This window comes from Musca autumnalis, unplaced genomic scaffold (genome assembly GCF_047663935.1).
Source record: "Musca autumnalis isolate F117 unplaced genomic scaffold, ASM4766393v1 scaffold_4, whole genome shotgun sequence".
Taxonomy (NCBI): domain Eukaryota; kingdom Metazoa; phylum Arthropoda; class Insecta; order Diptera; family Muscidae; genus Musca; species Musca autumnalis.
This window is the reverse complement of record NW_027411977.1, coordinates 242037666-242051161: the sequence shown is the minus strand read 5'-3', so window position 1 is coordinate 242051161 and position 13496 is coordinate 242037666. Positions and strand designations below refer to the sequence as shown.

At 31.9% G+C, this 13496-nt stretch overlaps 3 protein-coding genes across 8 annotated transcripts in view; 2 read left to right on the top strand and 1 right to left on the bottom strand.

Moving 5' to 3' along the window:
• The window catches only part of LOC141403759 (uncharacterized), a 567712-nt gene that overhangs the window by 304489 nt on the left and 249727 nt on the right, over positions 1-13496 (bottom strand). The window lies entirely within an intron of this gene.
• LOC141403755 (uncharacterized) overlaps positions 1-13496 on the top strand; it is a 33545-nt gene that overhangs the window by 8069 nt on the left and 11980 nt on the right. The window lies entirely within an intron of this gene.
• On the top strand, positions 263-5860 carry LOC141403744 (uncharacterized). The gene is made up of 2 exons (XM_073986633.1): positions 263-1007; positions 3363-5860. The coding sequence occupies exon 2, from the start codon at positions 3428-3430 to the stop codon at positions 5393-5395; it is 1968 nt and encodes a 655-aa protein (XP_073842734.1). The 5' UTR covers positions 263-1007; positions 3363-3427; the 3' UTR covers positions 5396-5860.

Sequence of the window (13496 nt, the reverse complement as noted above, 5' to 3'; positions counted from 1 at the left end):
CTATGTGGGTTCGAGTCCATGGCTTTCCTCTTTCACTTGCAAATAATTTCAGATCATTAAGCTTAACTCTAAACGAGAAAATTAATAAAATCATTAAAAAATAAAAACAGATGATTGATTGTTTTCAGGAAGAAGAAGAATTACTAGTGCTTGCTAGAAGAAATTTGTCCAGCAAGAATTTGCAAACTCTCAGTGAAAGAACTGTCAAAATGTCTCTCTCGAATCGCTCTATTTTGCTGGTTTTTTGCAGGGGTGCCAACTTGGTGTTTTTCCCGCTACTTGTGGCGATTTTTGACGTACAAAAACCACTGTTTAAGCAGGAATCTCAACAGTTTTAAGGTAAAAAACGCTACAGACCTATGGTGCGTATGTGGCTGTAGCGATTTTTATTTTGGAACAGTTGACATCCCTGGTTTTTTTGTGTTTACAGACGACTTCCAGCAACAATTGGTACAAGTTGTTGCAAATTTTAGGGTAACCAGAACGACCTAATGTAGAGGCTATTGACAACTTTAAAAAATTATAAGTACATTAATTTATTATTAACAAATTGAAAAACTTAAGCTAATGTACATAAATCAGTTTTCGTACTTATTTTTTAAAAACACCTTGCAAGCTTGTTTAAATAACGAACGCGCTTCTTAGTTTTGTCATCGGTAGTGGTAATTCGCCGTTGCAACTACCTTATTAAATGTACCTTAGCCGGAATGAGTTCAATTCGTATAAATTCGATGAGAACATTCCGGGTTGGCAACCGTTCTCTTTCTCTCCTGTCACTCTAACAAACGTTTGTTATAATAAAACAGTACTGTTTTCTCAACCTGGGGGGGGGGTTAGTCTCTTGTTAAAACGACAACAGAACATAGTTTGAACGGCATCATTCTTCAGTTCGTACATACGCGTAATTAAGTTTTAATTTTTTTTTTTGATGTTTATAACAAAACATAATAAATTAACAATAAATAAGTGTTATTAAACAATATTCATTAACTTCCAACAAATTCAAGGTATATTTATATTTTATATTAGTGTATTACCCTTCAAAGTGTCTGTCCAACAAAAAATCTTGTGAAATGTCAAAAACACCCGACCACACAGTGTCGGGCGACACTGTTTGTGGATGGTAACGTGAGTGTGTGTCATTTGGTTTGCTCTCACAGTGTTACACATTGGGAGAAATTGTTCAAAGAAAATATTTAGAAAAAACAGTGGTTGTGTTTGTCATTATGACATTACCATGGCACAATCATACAGGTATCCGCATCAGCCCAGCTGATGTACTGTGAGCTGTCAAAAAAGTTGTTGTAATTGAAAACACAAAATTAAAAAAACAAACATTTAAAAGAAAAACTGTGAATTTTTGACGGATTTTTGTTATAATGTGTTTATTAATAACTGCCCAACAAAATTTTGTTGAAAAAAATGTGTGAATCGCTTTATTTTTGGAAAACATTTTTGACATTTCACAGTACTGAACTCGTTTTTGTTGTAGTTGTTTGCTGATGCACATGGTACAAATACACAGGTAGCCGCATCGGCAATTGTTGGTAACATAAGATGTCAAAATTTGACATCAATTCAATGCAGTTGACACATTATGTTACCATCAGCTGGCATGATAATGCTACCTGTATTATTGTACCATGCTGATGCATCTACCTGGTAATTGTGCCATGGACATTACGTTTTGCTACTTTTGAAAAGAGAGTATAATAAAACATGTGAACATTAGGGTTATGACTTTTTGACATTTTTCTCAAAAATTAATTCCTGTAGCAGGGATAAATGAACTTTTGCCTATTAATCACTACGCTATCGTTTATTCCATTGAAATATAAAAAAATTCATGAACAAATCAATTTAAAAAAAAAAAAAAATAATTTTTGGAAAAAATGTATGAAATGAAAAAAAAAATTTCTGAAGAATTATTTTTTGTTGCACGAAAGAATAAATATAAGCCCACTATTAACTATAAGAACGTTTATTCCATTCAAATATTGAAAAAGGTCATGCACAAACCACTTTAAAAAAATTTAAAATTTTTTGTTTTTTGTTAAAAAATTATATTTTTGAATAAAAGCGTTTACGACATTTTCACGATTCTCATAATTGAATAACATTAGTGATAAATAAATGTTATGTCAGTTTAATTAACTCTTGTGGCTCTAAAGTTTATTTTCAATTGTAAAAAAAATTGCCCATAATTTTGATATATTCAAATTTTAAAATCATTTTGTGCGTGAGGGTTTTTCACCGAATCAGCTTATAATTAACATTTTATGTAATCTTATAGCAACACTCATCACGCTATGGTACAGGGATATGAGGTTGTAAAAAAGTCATAACTCATTGCCCTATGACATACCTTAATTGGTCCATATGACCAAAACAGGTTAAAGTTGTCTTCATTGCTTTCATTGGCAGCCTGTTTTGGTTATATGGACCAATTATGGGATTTGGGACAACATTCCTATTTTATCAATATATGAGCCCGAGCACAAATCACATATTTTTCCAAAATGGATGCTATGTAACTGTCCAAAAGTGATTCAAACACTTTTCCGATCCCCGGATTTGAATCATATATATAATTTATGGAGTATTTTGAAGACAAATATAAAAAATCGTAACATCTAAAGTATAGGAACCATGAAAAATGCCTTACAGGAAGGATGGGGAAAAAATTAGATATCGTGCACCGAAAATTTAGTTAAATTTTTGCCAAAAAGGCTAAAAGCTTTAAATGACAACAAAGGATGTCATATCAAGGGCTGAAACCCTAAAAATCCTTTTTGTTTCATGAAACTTTTAGAGTGGATACTTTTCACTGTGGGGTAGAAATCGATGATGTTTAACCATTTTTTTATCTAAATTTACCTGAATTTCGTTAATTTTGTTTTATTATATTCAAGTTAAGACACTAATGTAAAAATATAAAAAGGAATGAAATCGCTATCATTAACCAATTCTTAGGCGGCCATCAGACCATCTGCTTTTTCAAATGTATGTTGTCACTTTGCGTATACTAATACTACAGAACAGCTGATGTCATACATGTGAAAAAGCATTTGGTCTGATGATAATAATGATTTTATTCATTTTTTAGGTTCGTACGAATATGAACTTTGCATACTGTATATGGGGTTTTTAATATTAAATTTTTATTAACAAGTAACATACGATTATTAAAACATTACAAATCTTTGATAGCTGCGTTAATGAAATACTAAAAGAATTTTGGTATCTGGGTTTGTGATAAAGTACTCAAAGAAAATAATAAATACGAAAATAATATAAAAATTAAATGTTGTTAAAAAAACTTAAGACTAATTACATATGTAATTTTCGTTTCTATTTTACAGCCCTAAATACATTGTAGTAATATCTGATTTTTGCTTAATTGACAACAAAAATATTCCAAGTAAAAATGTCGGAAAATTTTTCGATAAAAACTGAACCCTTTGTCAATGATTGCAAGCAAGAAAATTCTAACAAAGATGCAAATACACTAGGCTACAATACAACAAAACTTGAACATTTTACAAATATGGGAAATGATATTAAAACAGAAGAAATAGACTTGGATAAAATAGAAGAGTTTTCACCAGAGAATGGCGATATATCCACAATTGGTATAATCAAAAAAGAGGACGTGGAAGAAATGGACGAATTTTTACCAGAGGATTCTACTAGCATCAACTCACCACCATCATACACATGGAAATCTGATGATTGTACGGAAGCGACTACCCATGATGAAGTACACCATCAACATGTTACACAACAACATCTTACTAGTGCAACAACTCAGCAGATATCCTTACCCAAATTAGAAATAATGGATGTGGACTCAGATGAGGATGATAGTATAGACCTTCAGATCAATGCTGATACAGACACTAACGCCAGTGATAATAAAGAGAGATGTGTTATATCATCTTCCCGTGTAGCTCAAACACCTACTGAACATAAATGTGAATTGTGTGGTAGTTCTTTTACAGACTTTTATAACTTACAGAGACATATAAGAAAAAAACATCCTTCGTCTGTAAATACCGAGTATATCTGCGAAATATGCAATAAAAAATTTAGCACACAACAAGGCCTTGATATACATTCTAAACGGTCGCATCAAAGACCTACTAAAAATAAATGTGAAATATGTGGTATTTGTTTTACAGAATATTATACTCTACGGAGACATATGAGAATTAAACATCCTTTGTCTGTAAATGCCGAACATATTTGCGAAATTTGTAATCAAAGATTTACAACAAAAACGGGTCTTGACAGACATTCTCATAGGACGCATCCAGAAACTCAAACACCTACTGAACATAAATGTGAAATATGTGGTACTTGTTATATGGAAGCTAGAACTCTCCTGTTACATATAAGAAAAAAACATCCTTCGTCCATAGATACGGAGTATATCTGCAAAATATGTAATCAAAAATTTCCCACACCATCAGGTCTTGATCAGCATATACGTCGTGTGCATCCAGAAGCTAAATCCACTCAAATAATAAATAAATATAAATGTGAACTATGTGATAATTCTTATAGAGAAAAGAAGGGTCTACAAAGACATATGATGAAACAACATCCATCGTCTATAAATGCAGAGTATATCTGTGAAATATGTAATGGGAGATTTGCAACAGAACAAGGCCTTGAAATACATTCTACCCGAGTACATCGAGAAACTGATTCCACTCAAATACGTACGAAATATAATTGTGAACTATGTGATAGTTCTTTTAAAGAAAAAAAATCTCTACGGAGTCATATAAGAAAAAAACATACTTCATCTATAGAAATAGAGAATATCTGTAAAATATGTAATCAAGGATTTGTCACATCAATAGGTCTTGAAAACCATATGAAAAATAAACATACTTCGTCTTTAGTTGCAGAGTATAACTGTGAAATATGTAATCAACCATATACCCGTCGAATAGGTCTTGATAGGCATTTAAGGCGAAGGCATCCAGAAGTTTATTTCGCTCAAATGGTTACTAAATATAATTGTGAACTATGTGAAAGTTCTTATAAAGAAGAAAGCATACTACGTAGACACATGAGGAAGAATCATCCTTTGTCAATTGATACAAAGTATATGTGCGAAATATGTAATGAAAGATTTGCCACACAACAAGGCCTTGAAACACATTCTACCCGAGTACATCGAGAAACGGTTTCCACTGAAATACGATCTAAATATAATTGTAAACTATGTGATAGTTCTTTTACAGAAAAAAGAACTCTGCGGAGACATATGAGACGAAAGCATCCTTTGTCTATTGATACAAAGTATATGTGCGAAATATGTAATGAAAGATTTGCCACAAAAAAAGGCCTTGAAGTGCATTCTCAGATTCATTCCACATCATAGATATCTGGAACATGGACATGGAACTCAAACATTTCGTTCGCAAATATTGTCAACACATAAGATTTTCTGTGAAGTCGTTACATCAACATATTGCAGATAATCATGAACGGATGCAAAAAATTTCATGCAAAGGTAAAAACGTTGCTGATGCTTTGGATTTCTGGGGGTAATGTGTTTCATTTGCACCACACATCTCTGGAACACATTACACCCAGAAATCCAAAGCATCAGCAACGTGTTTACCTTTAAAAAACGAATTTTATAATTCTTATTGAATAACTGATCATTTCACCTTAACCCACTTTAACATTTTTCTATATGTAATGATATCTTTACTACAACACCTTTCTCAAAGATGGATATCTCATGTCAATTAATAATTCTACACTGTAACTATAAGATATTACCGATATTACCTTGTTGTGTAGAAAAAATAAATAAATAAAGTGTGTAATACGTACGACATTTCGCTTGGCCTCCTAATTTGTATCGTCATATGTATGTATAACCATAGACCATAGACTAATGAAAAGATTGACGACGAAATGCTCTCACCGAGTATGTTCGAATTGAGTATGCTGAAAACGCAATTCAAAATAAGATGCCAAAAAATACAAGTTAATAAATAGTTTGTTCTGGCTAAAGGCTACATGGGGTTAGTTTTTGATGGGAACAATATCCTCAGACTAAAATATCCAAGAAAATATTGTCATTTTCCCCAAAAAATGTCTTCGAACTTTTTTGAGTTTTCGTGTTTGAGTAGCTTGACGGCACAAAATTGAGTATTCCTTCGTCTATAAATTTATTTGTCTATGCATAGACTAACAAAAGTATAGGTATACAGAGAAATTGTAGTGTTCTTGTTTGTTGTCGGTGGCGCCCAAACGGAAACCATAGACTAATTAAAAGATAGACGACGGAATGCTCTCACCGAGTATGTTCGAATTGAGTATGCTGAAACGCAACTCAAAATAAGATGCCAAAAAATACAAGTTAATAAATATTTTGTTCTGGCAAAAGGCTACATGGGGTTAGTTTTTGATGGGAACAATATTAGACAAAATTATCCATGAAAATATTGCAATTTTTCGCAAAAATTGTAGTGTTCTTGTTTGTTGTCGGTGGCGCCCAAACGGAAACCATAGACTAATGAAAAGATAGACGACGGAATGCTCTCACCTAGTATGTTCGAATTGAGTATGCTGAAAACGCAACTCAAAATAAGATGCCAAAAAATACAAGTTAATAAATATTTTGTTCTGGCAAAAGGCTACATGGGGTTAGTTTTTGAACAATATTTGACAAAATTATCCATGAAAATATTGCAATTTTTCGCAAAAATCGTCTTCGAACTTTTTTGAGTTTTCGTGTTTGAGTAGCTTGACGGCGCAAAATTGAGTATTCCTTCGTCACACATACCTAATTTTTGTTTATTTTTTTTTTTATTTTTTATCATGGTTTAATAAGAAAGGTTAGCCAAAGCTTTATGTCAATTTAAATTTTTTTCATTCGAAAGACTTCAAAACTATATACACAAGCTGTGTATGTGTGTGTGGTGTTCGAATAATATGTCAAACAATTTTAAAAAAACAATCGAATTCAATGATTTTTAAAATTATTTTTGGAAGATTTGTATGGAAATAATTCGTCAGGTTATCATTGAAACAAGCATTTTAACATACCCACAACTTGATTATGCGGAGAAACATTGGTCCTTCATCAGCGTGACCGTTGTGCCACTAAAGTATCAATTTTGATACTTTTTTTCGGCTTTGATACTTTTGTGATACTTTTTTATATTGATACAAAATGTGCCACTTTTTGATTTTTTGTGCCACTTTTTCATACCTTGTGCCACTTTTTTTAAACTACATACATTATAATGTAAACTCAATTGTTTAATAACAATGAACCGTAGAAAAGCGTCGAACGCCACGATTTTAATTTAGGGAGTTCAAGTAGCATTTTTCACGTCTTTATATTAGGTTGTCTTTAAGTCATATTCGCAGCTGTCAGAGTTGTCAACATTGTTGTATGTGCGTGTGTGTTCAGTTATTTGAATTTTTGCATTGTTATTGTGGAGTTGTTTACGTTAAGTCGGCTAGAAAAAACATAAAAATAAAGACATCCAGTTTCGCCAAATCATTTTTATGGATAGGTAAATAAAAGTGGAAGCAAATACTATATATTCTGACATAATTTTATGTATTGCAATAACAGGTTTGTAGTGAAAACAAAAAAATATTCCGAGGATGAACCATCAACATCGAAGCAGGCATCACATCAAAAAATAGTTGAAAACCAATTAATACATAATAGGTCCGAGCCGACAGAAAGCTCCGATGATGAATCAGAGGAAATGTGCAATCCAAGACCAGGGAATTGCAAAAGGCAAAAAATTACTAGGTATTATTGCAAGGAGTGGGAAATGCAATACAAATGGATTAAAAAAGACGAACATACAAATCGTCCTATTTGTATTGCATGCAAACAGTTATTGGTTAACCAAAAAACTCATAGTATTCGACATGCAAGCACAAAAAAACATATTGAAAATTATAAAAAAGCTACGGAAACGGAAAAGATGCAGTTGACGAGTTTTTTACCACAAACCAGCAATGCAAATTTAAATAATGTTGCTATAGCAGAAATCAAGTTAGTGCTTCGGATGATTATTAACAATCAGTCATATCGGTCAATGGATAAACTCGCAAAATTCAATTCATCCATTTATCCGGATTCATCAATAGCAAAATTGGTTAGTATATACTATACAATTAAAACTACATGATTATTGCAATGATTTGTACACATTGTAGGTAACTTGCGGTCGTACTAAATCAAAACAAATAGTTGAGTTCCTAGGAAAAGAAGGCTTTCAAAGTATGGTTGCCAAAATGCAGCAACAAATTTTCAGTTTAGTTATTGATGAAACTACTGACATTTCTACCGAAAAATGTTTAGTAATGGTTGTAAGACAATTTGATAAGCATAATGGCAACACTCGAGATTCGTTTTTCTTACTAGTTCAGCCACCAAGTGGACCAGGTGAAGATATTTGTAATGTCATCCTAAATACCCTAGAACGCCATAACATTCCATTAAAGCATTTTGTGGGCATTTCTACCGATAATGCCTCTAGTATGGTTGGAAAAAATAGTGGTGTGGCTTCCTTGTTAAAAAAGAAAGTACCCAACATTTTTCATATTGGATGTGTTTGCCACTCCATTAATCTAGTAAATGCTTCATCTCTGAGATGCATTCCCGATAAAGTGGAACAACTGCTGAGAGACATATTTAATTATTTTAAAAGTGCAAAACGACAGACTGATTATAAGGAGCTGCAAAGTATTTTCGATGTACCTGAGCACAAACTTTTAAGACTGAGTGATACCAGATGGCTTTCATTTGTCGATGGTCAGACTAGCACGATTTCAACATGGCGACGTCAAGTTTATAGGCGAGGGGTATGAAGTAGTGAAACCCATGTACATGGTTTTCTGTGTTTGTTGTGTTGCCTCTTCTTGTTGTTCGTTGCAAGATTTTTTCTTCCATTTTCTTTCATTTTTATTTTCTCAAGCAAACGTTAAGAACAAAGCAAGCATAAAAAGATTTAATAAAAACATTAAATTAATGAAATAGTGAAAATTTAACTATGTATTAATATTAATTTAATTATAAATGTTAATTATTTTGTGCTGTTTTTAGTTTATTTATGTTTGTTTTGTTTTTATTGGTATGAGAAACACAACAAACGCGAATGGTAAAATAAAGGGGACACGAAAAAATCTGAAATTTCACGTTAACGTGTGTGGACACTAACGAAACTTGAAAAGAAATTTTAACGAAATTGGTTTCAAGAAACCTTGCTAGTCTGACCATCGACTTTGAATCAGTTTCAAAACGTGTACTTGAGCAGTGGCCTGTACTCCAACACTATTTTGTTAGAGAACAATTTGAAGCAAAATCCGCAAAAAACTTGGAAAGAATAAACTTAATTCAACAAGAGCTGTCAATAATAAATAAGACATATTTACAGTTTTTAGTTTATATTCTAAAAATAATGAACTCCTTAAATACTTCTTTTCAGAGCGAATCTTCGCAAATTATATATCTTTGTTCTATGACAAAAGATATTTTGCTACAACTTTTTAGCAATTTCGTAAAAAAGAATTCATAACTCTTCCAGAAATTTGGAACACAGATTATAAGAATTGCTTACACATCAAGGATGTGACAAATATATATATAGGACATGAGGCAGAAACTTTAATTTGTACTTAGAATATAACAGAAATAAATATTAATTTAATTAAAGGAAATGTACTTAAGTTTTACCAAAATGTATGTGACCAAATTTTGTCAAGAATTGATGTAAATAACAAAAGACTGAATATTTTAAGATTTTTAGATCCTTTTAATATAAAATCTAATGAAGACATAGATTATGTTGGTATAGTAACTGAATTTGCCTATGTAATTAGCAATCCAGAGGCTTTTATAAGCGAATTAAAATTATTAGAAAGCAAATCAAATGATAAATCGTATGAGCAATTTTTCGCAATAAGAAATGTAGAACTTTTCTGGCACAAAATTGGAAGTTTAAAAAACAATCTGGATGAGTACATGTATCAGAACGTGTATCAATTTGTTATTTATGTTTTTACCTTGCCACATAGCAGTGCTTGTGCTGAAAGAGTTTTTTCAAAACTGACAAATATGAAAAATAAATTAACAAATAGGTTAAAAATTGAAACTTGCCACAATATGCTATCAGCAATTAATTTAATTGATTGCGAAATAGAAGACTGGAATCCAAGTAGTGATCTCATTAAAATGTACAGAAAAGAAGTAACTAATAAGTAACTACAAACTCATTTATTTTTGTTTTATTAGCCTTAAAAATGAAAGAAAATGTGATTTATGTTATGTTTTATTATTAATACATATATATGAATTGTTTTTGTTATGTTTTGATATTATTTTCTTCTTTAATAAATATAAAAACAGAGTGCCACTTTTTCCAAAGACCTGTGCCACTTTTTTTTAGAAATGATACTTTTTGTGATACTTTTTGAAATTTTCCAACGGTCACGCTGTCCTTCATTCATTTTTCGCAATTTTTATATAATGCTCAAAATTGGTGTTGTAAACAAACCCACTTGTTGCTTAATTTTGAAGTTTTAGGAATTCAGGAAAAACAAGGGTTCTATAGATTTATTTCATTTAAATCTACCTCTTTACTTATACCATGATTTTTTATTTACATCTTCGGGCAAAATTGGATATCATTTGGTATTTATCGAAAATTGAGTACATAGTAGAGCTGGCAAACCATCGATATTCCCAACATTAGATATTTTCGATATAATATTTTCAAATATCGATTGCTATCGATATTATCGTTAAGTTGTCAACACAATTAATTTGGAGATGAAAATGGCGGAAATGTCAATGCTTTTCTTGACATTTTGCACAAGTAGTTCACAGGAATGTAAAGGAGAATAAACATTTGCTTTTATTTTATAAAAATATTAAAAAAATGCATTTTACTTTTCCGCAAAATGTTACGTGTAATTACGGACTTACTTTCTCACACACAAAAAACCGAAAAGCAGCGAAATTTCTATTTATTTCTATGAATTTGGGGATTTTCGTTCCGATAATATCGACAGGCAAAACTGTCTATCGATATTTAATTTTTTTAAAATAATCGATAGTGCCATCGATTTTTTGCCAGCTCCACTTCTTATTCCACCATGGGGGACGTCAACATTTTCGATAATATCGATTAAAAAACTATTCATCGATATTGGCGTAACAAATTAGGTATCGATAATATCGATATTTCAATCGATGGTTTGCCAGCTCTAGTACATATGCTCAAGTTTTGCTATAGCCAGCATATGACCCTGCGTTTACACATGACAGGACAGTTGAGTACATGTATTGAATTAGCTATAAGTTGGCATTTACAATCGAAGTGCTCAAGAAATTTCTCAATCAAAAATTATGGGCATGGGTTTATTTTTTGGAATAGTCCCCATATAACGGTACCCACCGATTTCAGCAATAATTTCAGATTTGGATTTGGCCACCGGAACCCCAGATCACGAATATTCAGTGGTGGGCCCAAACGTACTTTGTAAATAATAACACTGTGCAACACGAACAAATTAAACATATTCTAACACTTCATCGCAATAAAAAGCTTAAAAGAAGAATATACGTATTTTGTCAGGCTTATATCTTCCAAACCGTTAAGAATTTTTGATTTACATTCAAAAGCAAAAGTGGACTGTGTTATCATTAGCTCTGTTCCTTTACATGTAAAAATCTTCATGTTTTACCACTTTTTACTCGAAAATCGTTCCTTTACTTCTGACGCCATACAATGCATATGAGAATAGTTTACAACTTTTGCCGGTTTTACCATTTTAAAAAGCAAAACATGTTAAAATTAGTGAACATGTACTCATTTGTGCACGCAACTTTGTAGGGTCGCAATTAACTGAAAAACAAACTTAATATACCCTCCATACTATATAACTATAGGTTATAAAAATATGTTAAGCCATATTCACATGCATGGATTTTATGGGCATATATTACAAATTAGATTAAATATTTAACGTTACATATAAGACATTAAAATACAAAGAAAAAATTTATATAATTAAAAAAGGACATTTCCTAAAATTAGCCAACGATATCGCCAACTATTCTAAAATCCGCCAAAAACTCGCCATTTCGCCAAGTCAAAAATAAAGTCGCCAAACGTGTTGACAAATCGCCACGTTTGGCGAGAAATCGCCATATCTGACAGCCCTGCTAGCAAACAATAAGTCTGTCTGGTTACTTTTCCAGCAAGAATTTTCCAGCAAGAACTTTCTCAGAGAGTAAGGGGTTTTAATTCTTTTTTGCTAGAAATTTGTAAAAAGTAAACAGACACCTTCCCAGCAAAAACCAGCAAGCAATCAGCTGGCTTGCCAAAACAGAACAATTTGTTCGCCAATAAAGGAAGCAAACACGTTGTATTTTATTAAAAATAAAAAAGAAAATGAAACAAAAAACAAAAAAGTATTTTTCCACTTTACAAATTTGTTCTCCATAAAACAATACAATTAGACTATGTTATTTCCACAATAAAATTGTTTTTAATTTTCACAAACATAAATCAACAACAAATTAAAAAAAGATGATTGATTATTTTCAGGAAGAAGGTGAATTGCTAGTTGCTGCTAGAAGAAATTTGTCCAGCAAGAATTTGCAATCTCTCAGTGAAAGAACTGTCAAAATGTCTCTCTCGAATCTCTCTCTTTTGCTGGTTTTTTGTGTTAACAAACGACTTCCAGCAACAATTGGTACAAATTTTAGGGTAACCAGACAAACCTAATAAATCAGCTGGTTTTAATTATTCAGTGATTTATGTTTGTGAAAATTAAAAACACTTTTATTGTGGAAATAACAAGTCTAATTGTATTGTGTTTTTTTTATAAAAAAGTTGCAAAGTGGAAAAATTCCTTTTTTAACAAATTTTCGTCTCTATTTTTAATAAAATACAATATTTTTGCTTGCTTTGGTTCATTTAATGGCGGACAAATTGTTCTGTTTTGACATGACGGCTGATTGCTTGCAAGTTATTGCTGGGAAGGTGTCTGTTTACTTTTTACATTTTTCTTGCAAAAGAGAATAAAAACTCCTTAAGTCCTCGACACATAAGAAGCATGGCATTCTTGCTGAAGTCATATCTGATAAAAGACTATAAAACGATTTCAGAATCACATTAGGTCTTTAGTCATTTACCAGATATAACTTAAGCAAGAATGCCATGCTTCTTATGTGCCTTTACTCTCCTAGAAAGTTCTTGCTGGGAAACCTAATGTCAGACAGACCTAATGTCACTTTTTACAGATCATAATTTTGTACACATATGTGTGACCTATCATCTACCTTATTAAATGTGCCGGAGATCAACTGATGCATCTACCTTTGTACTTGTGCCATGCACAATAACAACAACAGGGATGCCAAGTTGGTGGTTTTCCCGCTACTTGTGGTGATTTTTGACGTACAAAAACCACTTTTTAGGAGTTGTAGC

Excerpts from the sequence above, each read along its gene's own strand:
- LOC141403744 (XM_073986633.1), top strand. The coding sequence starts at position 3,428 with ATGTCGGAAAATTTTTCGATAAAAACTGAACCCTTTGTCAATGATTGC.